At 41.2% G+C, this 13,770-nt stretch overlaps 1 protein-coding gene and 1 pseudogene across 3 annotated transcripts; one reads left to right on the forward strand and one right to left on the reverse strand.

Annotated features, from left to right (window-relative positions):
* Positions 1 to 102: 102 nt before the first annotated feature.
* Positions 103 to 11,427, reverse strand: LOC147755613 (uncharacterized). 2 transcript variants are annotated; one of them, XM_086990105.1, is made up of 3 exons: positions 11,245 to 11,427; positions 11,098 to 11,152; positions 103 to 1,392 (listed from the first exon to the last, which is right to left on the reverse strand). In XM_086990105.1, exons 1-3 carry the CDS (start codon positions 11,293 to 11,295, stop codon positions 1,178 to 1,180), a joined length of 321 nt encoding a protein of 106 aa, XP_086846231.1. In that variant the 5' UTR covers positions 11,296 to 11,427; the 3' UTR covers positions 103 to 1,177. The 2 variants fall into 2 exon arrangements, 1 of the variants encoding a protein (XP_086846231.1); XR_015328366.1 differs by lacking the exons at positions 11,098 to 11,152; positions 11,245 to 11,427 and adding an exon at positions 5,470 to 5,710.
* Positions 1,342 to 9,929, forward strand: LOC111251617 (adiponectin receptor protein 2 pseudogene; annotated as a pseudogene). Its single transcript, XR_015328365.1, has one exon. The product of XR_015328365.1 is annotated as an adiponectin receptor protein 2 pseudogene (transcript).
* Positions 11,428 to 13,770: the final 2,343 nt, after the last annotated feature.

Here is a 13,770-nt window from a genome sequence, read left to right on the forward strand (position 1 = left end):
TTCGTCTCCTATAATCACCCACTGAACTTGCTGGTTATTTTAAGATGTAATTTTTGAAAAATTGAAAAAATAGTTGATTCAAAGGGACCGGAACGGGCGTGGATAGCGTCATAAGAGTAGAAGTTAAAAAAACTGTTTTCGGATCATCTACGAGACACGGGACATGTACTTGCTCTTCTATAATAATGTAATGACAGTCGTATTTTGCTATTTTATGGAGTCGAAACGAAGGGGTTCACTTAACAGGGTCTCGTGTTGCAACGTCCAAGCAGGCTACCGGACTTTCAAACAACGGGCTTCACATTGAAGCTCATGACCGTTCAATAACGGGGCCCATAGCAACGAATATGTGCGCCACAGAGGTAGGCATGCGAATAATATAAAAACAGAATTTGACAACGGACCACGATGAGTGCTGGAAACTGCACGTTTTACAGCTGTATCTTGATATATATATATATCAGTTCTGGTTTAGGGACAATTCGCTTGTAGTTAAGGGTATGACGACACGTCGCTCTGGCAGTTCTATAGTGCGAAAAACTTATCTCTTTCATAGCCGTCCTTCGTTAAAAGGGATGTAGCAGCTTTTGTGGAGCAAACTTGTTGGAAGTCGCCGAAGCTCGCTGATTCAGAATATAGATAAATAGCTTGTGTGCGTTTTTATAAGGTAAGTATGACTCTGAGCTCCTTTTGCCGACACACAGGTTGCACAAAATACGCGCGTCAGCAGAGTAGAATCAGCGATAATCATTGATATTAAGAATATAGGCATATTTATCTGTGAGTACCCAATCCTGATTACATTAAGAATTCCATAGAAAAGGTGATTTGTTTACTAGACCAGTAGACGCTATTAGCTTTTTTGATCGGAAAGAAAAGGTAGAACGGCAAATAGTTCCGTGGGAGCTTTAGCGGAGAATGTATATTGCTTTTACTTTCTAGTACTCAAAATAGGAAAACAATAAATTTGTTGAAAAACCCAGTACGTGAATAGCTAGAATATTTCGTGCAGCTTAAACTAATTATAAAATACCAATGTCGAGTTCATTTAAAAAAGAAAAGAGATATGATGAGGAAATAACATATTCTTGGTAGGTATAGTATCTCTGTATAGTATATGATTGATGTAGAATACCTGCCACATTGGTTATACATTGCATTTAGTTGTAGCAGACGCCTACGTTGTGGAAGAGACTCGCCCCCGATCGATGCGCGCGAATGCTGCACTCTCGGACATGCGCGTGGTATCTCTCAGTGGGATCTTGGGGGAGACGTGGGGAACGAGCGAGGGACGATTGTCGCTGCTGTTGCTGTATTTGCCGCACGAAGGAGCACAGCCAGAGAGCCCATAGGGTAGTAAACCAGGTCCAGGGAACGAACAAGCAGTAGCCACTGACCAGACAGGACGAAAGGCAGATGTATTGAAACCGTTCAGTGTTACGACACCAGATTCGAAGTTACCGATTCCTTTGGAACATAGTTAGCATACACAAAGCGATACATGAAAGGGATCTTATTTGCGGAAGCACCGGTGCCCAGGCCATTGGCATGTGGCCTTGGCTGTCACGGAATAAATAAATAAAGTACGGAATAAACGGAGCCACAGATGAAATCTTTGAACCCGTGTATATCTGTGAATCTAGTATAAACTCCACGAACAAAGTAAACCTGTGCGTGCGGTGCTGGAATGAAGACCAACACTTCGTCTAGGATTGTTTAGCCAAATTAGAAATGGCGCTGCTATCTCTCGTAGAGAGAGCGTAAGTCTGACATCAATAAATTATTTGTTAGTGTTTGTCTTCCAAGTGACGTGCCATAATATCGACTTAATATTAATATATAAACTTGATGTGTCATGGTAACTTTATTTTTCCTCCCTTGTTTAAACAGAACCTGAGTCCCGCCATTAGATTGTTTGATCTATTTACCTTCACAGCAAGAATCGTACTATCACGGTATTTTCCTTATCAACGTCGCAGCCCGCTTTAGATGTCACTTTCTGCGTTGCGTTGCGAGTGCCGTTAAGCTTGCTATACCGCTATTGCTACCGCGACAACTGTGCAACAGAAGTATCAGGGCCAGCAGGGCGTCAAACATTCAGACGTTTAATGACTAACGCGTCCGTTACGTCATAGTGGACCCCCGTTTAATGTTTCACTATCCTCCCCTTCCCCTCCCCCGACCCATTTTTCATCTTGAGCGAGGACCACAACCATAACCATCATCATTATCGCCACCATCACCATAATCGCCAGCATCAGCACCATCAACAAATAGGCAAGTGAACAGACAGACGCGGGCAAAAGCGGTCGCTTATTTGCGTCGGCAGCAGCGTTAGCGGCGGTTGTTTTCCATGCGTCGCAGCACGACGTTCCCGCCCGCTGGATATTCAATGCTTTCATGGTGGCTGGCTAGCCCCAAGAGAAGCGAGCACCATCATGGCCATCCACCCTTGCCCCCAGAAGCTGTGCTAATGCTAACGGCAGGATCCGTTCACCGTTAGCTACTGCAACTGCCGCAAGAGCTAACGGCGTGCAATAACAGCTCGTGTCGTGAGCAGTTATTAAAGTGGTCCACGACAACTGATAGATTCTACCCTTTCTTTCTGTCGTTTTCAAATTGAGCTGACTGCCTCTTCTGTATGGTCTAGTGTGACGGCACCGAGCAACGGTTTGGTGACGTCTAACGTGACGGCTAAGTTGATGAAGGTGAATGTCCTAACGGAGAGGACAGAAACACGGTCAGCTGGCTGCTGACAGGCGACGCTGTCTCGTACGGTGTGGGTGTGTGTGTGCGTGTGCGTGTGTACTCAGTTGGAGGTATTAGGGGCAACTTCCAGTGCTGATGGAGGTGATTCCGGCGATTATCTAGAGGATCCTATATTCGCACACATTAATTGTGGTATCATTGCTATAGTTTCTGTTGACTCTGCTTCTGTGGTATCTTCGGTACTCTCTGGGTGTTTTGAGTTGCTTCGCTGCATGGTCGTTTACCTTGACTTGATACGACGATATAGGTGTACGGCTATACGAGTCACTATAGTTAAGAAGTGAATTGTGCTACGTTATTATATATTACTGCAAAGACGAAGACGCCGTCGACACGAGTTAGCCACGACTATACGAGGATATAGGTGCAATGGCGAGACTATCATGTACCAACTGGATTTTGGATTCAAAGCTGTCCGCAGGGAACGGCTGCAGCGGTCCGCTGGTTCCGGACCTACTGAAGAACGCAATCGACGACGGATTAGCCGTTCGCTGCAGACAAAAGCTGGCCACAGAGTTGCAGCTGCAGGACGACAGCAAGTTCCTTGAGATAAAGGCCGGTGGAATCGATTCGTATGATGATCCCAAAGAGTCTAAAGAGAACGTTGAGGAGGGTACAGAAGTATGTTACGTTGATAGCCAAGGCAGATGGAGTGTATGTCACTTTTCGATGCTGCCCAAATGGCTTCAAGATAACGACTTCCTGCTCAACGGACACCGACCACCCCTGAGGTCATTCAAGGCCTGTCTGGCGTCCATGTTTCGCGTGCATACGGAGACCGGAAACATCTGGTCACATCTGATCGGCGCGTTCATGTTTGCCTGTACGGGCTTTGGCTTCCTTAGTGCCCATCCAATGGCGTTTAACGAGCAACTCGCGTTCGCGGTGTTCTTCACGTGTGTATTCATCTGTTTCTTCACATCGACCCTATACCATACAATGCATTGTCACTCGATGAACGTGAGTCGGGTTTTCAGCCGATTGGACTACTGTGGGATTATTAGCATCGTGGCTGGTTGCTTCACTCCGTGGATCCACTTTCTATTTTGGTGCTCCCCAAGGATCAAGATATTTTACATGGTGCTCGCCTATACACTATGCACGCTCACCGTCAACCTGACAATGTGGGAGAAGTTTGGACGGTCACATTATCGATTATTACGGGCCGCCGTCTTCACTGGGCTGGGGGTGAGTTGCTCGATACTCCCGGGCATTCACTTCGTGCTTGTGCACGGTCTGCGGACAGCTTTTGTCGACCTTGCGTTTGGTTGGCTGTTTGTGATGTCGGCTGTTGCAATGCTTGGTGTGGCACTCTACGCTCTTCGAATCCCTGAACGCTTCGTGCCTGGCAAGTTCGACATCATGTGCCACTCGCATCAGTTCTTCCATATCGCTGTCATTGTGGGCGCTTACGTGCACTTGCATTGCCTATGCCAAATGGCGCGCTTTCGGCACGGAATAGGCGCCATATGTCCGGCTGACCTCGACGAAATGAAGGTGTTCTAGAAACGGGGCAGTAGTTGAATCCTTACGACGTCCCTTCGATGATTCAGCTTGTTCAAGCTCTATAGAAACAAGCTTTCCACCCAGCTAGCTTACTTCTTCTGGCCTCGTTCGCGACAACATTTCTAAGCTATCGAACTTCAAAAACGTTGCCGCACATGGTGGCCCGCTCCATACTAGAGAGGGCCAAACCGAAGCAAACAGATGTTGGATTACATGCAAACACAGTTCAACACCGATAGTTACAGAAACTCGAATCAACAATGATATGCAAGAATAGATCAGCGGCAAAGATCAAGCCCTAAGTAGCCTTGGGGATTTAAAGGACATCGCACTTAGACCTACAAAATTAACCGCCCGCAGCATAGTACGGACCGACAAGCTCAAGCAAGCCGACAGATAAAAGCCGAAAGCATGCCTAATACATGACAACATAATATATCCGATTCGGACCACCTTCTATAACGTTACAAACGATAATCAGCTTCCACTGATTAGCGTGATGAAGGCACGTGACAGCAAGTGTGGTATAGCAATAATAGCGATCTTGGTCATTGGTTATCTTATTGATCAACTGGCCTTTCCTCTAAAACATTAGATCAGTTGCACGCCAAACAACTGCAGTATCAAATTGGCCTTGGCGAAACTTTTCAAAGATCATCTCGAGCGAGATGGTTAAGGTGTGTCCAGCTTTCGAGATGGCCAACACAGGACAAATAATTAGTATAATACTAATGATAGTTATAAATGAATTATAGTGATGATCTTTAAGAGTAATCCATTCATATCTGTACATAATCATATCTATAGTGCTGATAGTGAAAGCTGATAGTGAAAAGGTGACATACGCAAACTGTTGTTTTCTAGCCAGCAATACGCACCAATTCCTATTGGAAGGCTTTCTAACAAAAGAAAGCGACAAACGTTAATTTCTGACATCACCATACGCTACGGCAAAGAGCACTAGCTATCACGACATTCTAGCTAGAATATATGTAAAAGGGATTTCATCAAATCGGTCATCAAAGTAGATGCTGAACGCAGGTAATTTCTGTGTTTGTCTTTCGACGCTTACAAGAAGTGAAACCAGATATGAGCTGAAGATAATCCATATAGCAAGTACGATACTGTGGTCAGCTAGCGCCCACATGAGCTATTGTTTGGTTGACTTGTACAAATCTGGCTTATACAACTTACTGCTTCGATTTTTCCTGAAGCGCCACGCTAATTTTTTTAGTTCAAGGATGAACGGGAGAGCGCACTGCTTTTTTATGGATTCAGCTGGTTAGGAAAGACACAAATCTCCTTGTACAAACTAGTTATCGCGACCCGGCAGAACGAACCAGCGACTGCAACACAACTACACATCTACATACAATATTAATCGATAGCACCAACAGTTATTAACGATAGTGAGCGCAAAAGACTTCATTCGGTGACTAGGAATTATTGCAAATCGTACTAAACAGTCCCTATTGTTTTGCACTCGTATAAAACTTATTCGTTTGTGTTTTTCGAAACGGTGCAAGGTTCTGTTCTAGCACATAGAAAAGAAAGAAGGTACGACTACCTCTGACCGCCATCTTCCACTAGCCAAAATATAATAACGGTCTAATTTTATAATCTTGATAAAGACGCTCCTGATCTGAATGTGTTCACGTGTCTGGCCCACCTAACCTAAGCTCCGTCTCTAAAAATTCACCACGCTACTCCACCGAGTAGCGACAGAGTGAATATAAATATATATATATAAGGAGGGAGATGATGCCGGTAGACTAACTTCGTAGCTGGATACTAGCAAACGATATTGTTGCCGCTTTGACAACTATCACCAATGTACAGCGGTTAAACTACTGGTAACAATTTACTCATTGTGCTGAAAATAACTTTACTACTCGTGTAACAATATTATCGATTATAGAAAACGCCAAACAATCGAACAATAATATTGCCAGTGACTTCGATGGCCATGACGATTTGCGCATGACCATGATGATGTATACTGTGTACTACATGAAGTGACATTGAAGTGAGAGAGGGCGATTAGAGCTAAGGTCGTATCATATTATTATCATTATATGGTAGTGATGGCAATTATTACTATTGTTTCATCGTTGTTATTACCGCTAATGAGCACTCTTGTGATCTCCTGTGGCCAGAGACTTGTGGACGAGTGGGCAAACGTTGACAAACGCGAAACAACTACATCTTTCTGCATTTGTAAGGCGTGCCGTATAGTTGTTAAAGTGGCAAGCTTGTTTTCAGCCGCCAACTTTCGATATGTCTGCGTCTCTCAATGAACCACGTATGTGTCGACGGGGTAGTTGGCCGCAGATGCAAACTACCCTTTCATCAACGTTTTTACCCCCCCCCCCACCCCCCACCCCTGGAACAAAATGACTAAACATCATCAATATCTTGTTCAACTTTGTCAAGGCAGTAGCGGACATTGACCATGTATTCTTGCCTTCTCACTTCGTCGCTGCTGCACCAAATTATAATAAAGTATTAGTTTTGTTAATTCCTTGTGATGGTAATGGTAAAACAATCCCGATGGACGAGGGACACCTTCAGCCAGTCAGGCTGACGACCTTTTCATCCGAGTATCGTGTCGCAAAGCCACGTTTCAGACGGTTTAATCACACTGGTTCCCATATAACGTAAAAATATAGAAATGCTAGCTGATCAGACGGTTACTCCATTAGACATACGTGATCGAACATGGCGCAGTGTACGTCGACTGGAAATCAACTCTTATCAAAACCATTCCAACACAACGATCACGAGCTCTGTCTGGATCATATAATTATAATACTAATAGAATAAAACAAGCAGGCCAATTTGGAGTTAGTAAACTGAAAGACCAAGGCCAGAACGTAACTTAAGAAAAGGCTTAGCGAAGAGGGAGGAGGTATCGAATTCTTTGCAACTTTCGGCAACAAAATGTAATAGATGAATGGCGATAAACTGGAACACGTATCTATTATATACGTATATAGTTTATATCATTACGTGAAAATGCTACCACGCGTGGTAAGCGGTCATAGCATCATATGTTATAATCCGCATTGCCAGTCAGTTTACACAGGCTGGTGTTTCAAGGGAACAGATCTAATCTGACCTCTATTTCTGCTGCTAATCCATGTCTTATTCTGACTCTTTTTTTTTTGGTTAAACGGGATCTTGTGCGCGAACTCTTTAACAGAATTGGCAACGCTTAACAATAGCCGTTCTAGATAAATATCGTGCGTAGTTGCTGTAAGGTTCTTGCCCTTTTCGCGTATGCTAAACGTCGTCCGAAGACGTTTACTAGATAATAGAGTGGTGCTAAAGCCCTGCGTATCTCCATTCTTATTCAATATTCGCTAATTCTCTTCACTATAAGTATACATGCTTGCAATAATTAGCACAGGTAAGTCCGATCTTTCTCGACATGCTATTCTCTATCGTAGCCTCAAAGTAAAGCTGACGTTAGGTGGAGTTTCCGGATCTATACTGACAGGGAGATTCGACTCTGTCCGTGACTGAGAAGGAGACTTGAGGTTCAGATAAATCAATGAGAGAACACAAAATAGAATTAATAAAAGAATTATATCGCCAACGGACAAGGCCACCTTCCTTCGCTTGTCTTTCCCATAGAGTATCTTTGAAATTCATGCGACTCCGAGGGTGCGCTCTTCTCTGATTCCGAAAAAGCTACGCGGCGCGCATTGAAAGTGATACGGCGCCTGTAAAAAGTGAGCTATCTAGACTGACGAAAAAAAAGCTTCTAGGGTATAGAGAAGATCATCATGCACTTTGAAAGGTGCAGTATATGCAACTCAGATTGAAGCTGGTGGAGAAAAGTTCGTAGTAGATTTTTCTGTTTCTTCCTTGAAAAGTGTGTGAATAAAAGAAAGAACTTATTAGATCTACTAGCGAAGCACACGGGTGGGAACCTTTGGTGGCACTTGCAATTCAGCCGACCAATAAATGATATGAAAAAGAAAAGCAAATATAGAAAGAAAACCATAAAAGCCTAGAAGTAGGAAACGAATAGCAAACAAGATAGTTATTGTATATGACGATCCATTTGGAGGAGCAGTACAGGGGCAGAAATCTTGACTTTGTCTAAACCTAGTCTTGTGAATCAATCGTGAAATTATGAAATTTTGCTAGACAAATTATATCGTACACTATTGATCCGGCTACCTTTATTGAAAGCCTTTCTTTAGCTCTGATGATGACCATCTTGTTTGTGTGACTGTCGTGCGAATATATCGTATCTTATTTAATCGACAGGTATATTTACTCTAGCTTTGAGCAAACGTACGATTCAGAGCTGACGCCAAAGCAACTACGAGAGCGCCAACAATTCATATAAAACAATGATGATGCCGACGATACTGACATGCAGGGTCTTGGGGCAATGGAACACCCTGATGCAAATGGTCCGATTTCATATGGGCGTACATCATGTATAGGTACTTAGTTGCTTAAGCCATTTCGATCACTACTACCTACCACAACGACGCCTGATGGTAGAACGAGACATAATCCGAAATCAAAGAAACTAGCATTGATCGACGACGATAACACCTCTAACCGAAACTCACGTCATCAGGAACGTAGTACCTAACGCAGACTTGATCGGGTTTTCATCTAGTCTAAATTATCCATATCCATATAATATTAACTGTTAACAACAAACAAACAAACAAATAGTAAGTAAATTGATCAATCATCCATCAAAAGTGAATGAATAAGATGCGGATTTCTACAAACGGTTGTGAAGACATATAACATATTATATTACTAGAAGAGACGCCGTCTGATGACAATAGCAGATATAAGACGTCAAATGTAAAGGCACTAGGATAAATATGCCCTAGAACGTGATCGAGCACAGAAAAATGAGATAAAAACAAGTTATCGTGTGAATTCGACGAATACTGCGCGTACGAAATTCGGATTAGGTTAAAATGTCTGCTGCATTACTGTGTACTTTACGATGCTGTATTGGCGAAGATGATGAGAGTGGTGTAATCAACAGTATCAAAACAGAAAAACCGTAGACGGTATGGTGATTACGACATACACAGGCATATAAGGAAAAAATAGAATTGGTCTAGATACCCTATAAGCATACGATCGAAGCGCCACGATGATGTGGTGTGGCGTGGCGCTGCGGTTCGCTTCGAGCAGACAGCATCTTACCAGCTTGTTGATCAGTTTGTCCCCAGCGTTGTGGGATCGACTTTGGTGATGTACATACAGCGATGCATAGGTCAGCCATGCAAAATGGCTCATTATTATTAGGATGCAGCTGGAGGGGCGAGGGCACAAAAAGGCTTCCTTTACTTCGAAAATTTATAGGAGGCGCGTGGCGAAGGTAACGTTGAAGTTCAAACTCATGAGATGAAATTCACGACAAGACAAAGGCCTTCGATACTGATGCTGGCGCAATGATGGCTTCTCCTGAAGAGTTCACGGGGGTGTTACAGAACATGTATCTGCCACGCGATAAGAAACATATTGAATCGAAGTTGGTGTGTGAGATATGTGTGATAAGGTCAATCGATGGAGTATGCTAATCGATAAAGTATGAGGGAATTATTTTTTCGATAATATTAATAATACTAATAATAATAAAAAAAAATCACTTATTCAAATGATAATTTTGAAAGACTTTTCAATTTATATAGGTATTAATTTGTAATCAATGGCTACTTAATCATGTAATTAGAATTAGATGCTATTGCAGTACTACTGGTATATGAACGTTTGTGTAATTAGTTCGCGCACCTTTGAAGATTCATGTGTAGATAACGTAGATTGAAAAAAAGCAAATTTTCCGTGAATAGAGCTAGCTTGAAAATGCAATTGAACTGGGAACAAGGATTTCGAGGGCGCAGGTGATCATTCAATCGATTTGAATGCCGGTGGCCAAACTAGGACCGAAATGTCAAATATCTTGGGGAAGGTGAACACTGCCGATAGAAATTTTATCATAATTTCTTATATTCTAAAGCTTCTCATCATGATTCTAATATTGTAAAAGCATACAAGGACCAAAACTAGTCCGTTCTATACTCGAGCAAAACAATGTTCATCGTTCACAATACAACAGGCAAAATCACAGAAGTGTTTACAACGAATAATCCATCACTCATATATCCCATTCAGGTCCGACGAACGCCGTAAAGAACAAGATAAGGTAAAATTAGACAGTCTTTGCAGAAACGTGCAAGGAACAATTGTTTCTTTTTAGGTGTTACAAAAAAACGTTTATGTTTATTGAAATTCACGCTTTCGAAAGAAGCATTTATGCTATTACACATATATTATTTCGAGTAGACAGTTGATGGTAATCTATATAATCTATCAAGTACTATTGTGACTGATTTCTTTCACAGTTTTTATTGTTGAATTTGAGACAGACTAGTTTCACACATACGTACGAAGGGTTAAATCTCAGGCACTTCTTTCAACTGTATATGCCCATATGCATTTCACATTGTCACCAGCAGTGGGAAAGAAGCCACTATTGTTAACCTATCTTTACCTTTAGGTTCTTAGACACGGTGCATGCGATGGTTTTGTGGTTTGTAACGCATTTCGTAAAATCTGTAAAAGGCTGGGCTGGCGTTAAGCAACGAGTCAAAATTCAAAACACCTGCCTTAGGTGCCCCTGGTTTATCGGAATATCAAATCAATCTTTTGTAAGTGTAGTTAATTGAGAAGCAAACCCAGATAACAATTAAATATTTATAAAATATCTATTCTCTCAGCTGAGTCCTTGTGGGTGTTTGTCGCCTACTCACGGTGTTTTTCACAGTCACTTACGATTACTCGTAGACAGGCCCATTTTACTGATCGCGACAGAGGCAGAGTTGGAAGTCTGACAAGGTACGAAAGAACATTAAAATTAGATTTATTCAACCAGGCTGTACTATGTTTGTAGTGTAGCGCATTAGTTGCAAACGAAGTTACCTTCTTTCGCTGTTGCTCTGAGCAATAAACACGGAGGCTAGCATCAGCCATCACCTGCTTTTTTGTGTACACGAACACTGAGATCTGTTAGAGAGAACTGGTCTGTGTGCTTTTTATCTGCGGTAGACGTCGAACGACGTACCTTCGCAAGCAAGAAACAACGTCCAGGTGCATAAGGCGCCGAGCGTAGTTGCACTAGCAGGACGTACCTAGTAGGATCGATAGAATGGCATGCTTTCCACGTAAACCGATTAAGCTTTTAAGTCTCACCTCTGGTCATATACAGCGAAGTTGATGAACTGCTGGGCAGTTATTTTTCATGTTAAACTATTCTAGTTTTTATCTGTGCGGTACTTGATGTTACAGTAATAATAATACGGGTAATATGCGGTAATACATATTACCGGTACCGGTAATACGGTACTGGTAATAATATACGGTTGACGGAGTCATTAATATAAATCACCATACGTTTTAGCTTTTTAGTGTTTTAGCTATTTAGTGTTTATCAAAAAGTCATATACGGGTTGTTGCGGTAGGGCGAATCAGAGATAGGGATTGCAGAAATAGATTAAGTTAATATAATTTTCTCAGAAAATAATTGTTATCAGAAATGTTTTCAGCGCTAGTCTATAGTTTCAATTGAATACTTTTACCCATAAAAAAAAAACTAACAGAATAAATAAAGAATACTTGGTAAGTTTTGTAAGTTCAATATGTATAGATCCTATATAATTGACCCATAGAAAGCTAACCTTTACCTGAGACACCTTTACCAAAGATACCCAATTAGTACGAAATAGAAAACACCTTAGGAGTTTACCAAGCCTCCAAAGACAGCTTCCAACTAATGCTAAGATTTTTTTCATGGTGGAAAGTGCGCATAGAACATAGAACTTGTAACGTATTACACAAAAGAAGAAGAAATTTAATAGCGATCGAAGCAAAACGAATGCAAAGGTCTGTGGATCAACTGAATCAAAATGTCCTCTAAGGCAATCTAAATTATTGTCAAAAAATATATTAATTTGCTATGTCCATGGGTTAATGCGGACGTAACGTTCTAGGGGTAATGCTATGAAGTTTTTTAACCCTTTGCTGATCCTGCTTAACTGTTCACCATGGTATAGAATATTTCCAATTAGTTGTTTTTCTTAGCAGTAATAGCAGATTGATTTTCAATGATCAACAATCATTAAAGTTATCATTGTGAAATCACGGTGAAACGCACCGTCGATAAGATTTGAACACTTCAAGGCCGCATAGTAGTAAGGTCTTTATAGCTAGAAAGCATTGTTGTGTTCCATATCCGGTTTTCAGTCAGCTCCGTTATTAAAATAGTAAGGTAAACAGCCAGATATTTAAAAATGTATAATAGGACTGCAAGCTTGATGGCCAGAAAATCGAATGATGACTCGCTTCTACTAATTAGCCAAGGTCGATTGATGATAAAACATGGTATATAAGTGGTTCGATTCCTTATTCGTGATGCTTAAACACATCAAACGTTTTTAAAAAACACAACTGCCGAAATTTCTCAATTTGATTGCTACGAAGGGCTAAAGTAGGCCTGAATCGTCAGCATTTGCCACGGGCAGGCTTCAAAAATCAACCAGAACTTTCGTAGCAAATAAATACAAGAGACGTTTCAACATCGTTATTTTATAGTATGAAATAGAAGCCATGGTGGCGCCCTTCAGGGGTACATGGAAATATCAAAAAAATAATTACTAAAAAAATAAAATACTAACTGTGACATGAAACAAAGAATGGCACAACTTTTCATCTTAAAATTTAGAACAGAAAATATATTTTAAAACTGGATTGCATTCATTCGGAACATCGGAATACCAAACAAAGTAGTCGAATTTTCTTGATGATTCAAGTTGCCTCTCAACTTGGTTAACCTTTGTTGAGTTTGCAATTTAGTTATGATTGTCAGGATTTTATTTGTAGTAGTATAAAAGCCTTCGGTGAAATGCTTTATTAATCCTAGCTATTGTTTGGTTTATATAGTGTAAGACAAGAAGTAGATCTATTTCCTAAAGTTTACTAAAGAAAAGGGTCATCTAAAAGGGAAACGGTGAAAAGTGAAAATTTTGAAGCCATTTGCCTTACACTTATCGACGCTGCTTTCGTATATATATATATATATATATAAACACTGACTTACAACGTTTTCTGGCGTTCAGTTTCACATTATCGAAAAATACTTAGCTTTCAAGTCTTTGTTTGACTATAGCAATACGAAGAGTGATATGTTCTTGAATAGTACTATCTTGGTACGGTATAGAGATCTTTTACTGGCAGAAGCGAAGGTTCTATCATTCGTTTTAACCCGAAAATGTTGGCTGCTATTCTAACAGATTGCCTTTAAGCAGCTCTGTGGATTTTCAATGTCACTCTCTAAGGATCGCCTTATTAGCCTGTCTTACACCGAGTCTAGTGATGTTCAATGAGGCCAAATAACACAGTGAAATAAGCGTAAATAAAAAAAATTGTCGAGTCTTTTTTCTGACGTTTCAT

The sequence above is a fragment of the Varroa destructor genome, unplaced genomic scaffold (assembly GCF_002443255.2).
Source record: "Varroa destructor unplaced genomic scaffold, Vdes_3.0 BEIS01000005.1, whole genome shotgun sequence".
NCBI lineage: Eukaryota > Metazoa > Arthropoda > Arachnida > Mesostigmata > Varroidae > Varroa > Varroa destructor.

What these genes read in the sequence shown, in the direction of transcription:
- LOC147755613 (XM_086990105.1), bottom strand. Translation starts at nt 11,295, where the DNA reads ATGGCTGATGCTAGCCTCCGTGTTTATTGCTCAGAGCAACAGCGAAAG. An exon ending in CAGAGCAACAGCGAAAGAAG is followed by an intron (nt 11,153 to 11,244) that starts GTAACTTCGTTT and finishes GTACCTTGTCAG; the next exon opens with ACTTCCAACTCTGCCTCTGT. An exon ending in GGGCCTGTCTACGAGTAATC is followed by an intron (nt 1,393 to 11,097) that starts GTAAGTGACTGT and finishes CTGTCTGGTCAG; the next exon opens with TGGCTACTGCTTGTTCGTTC.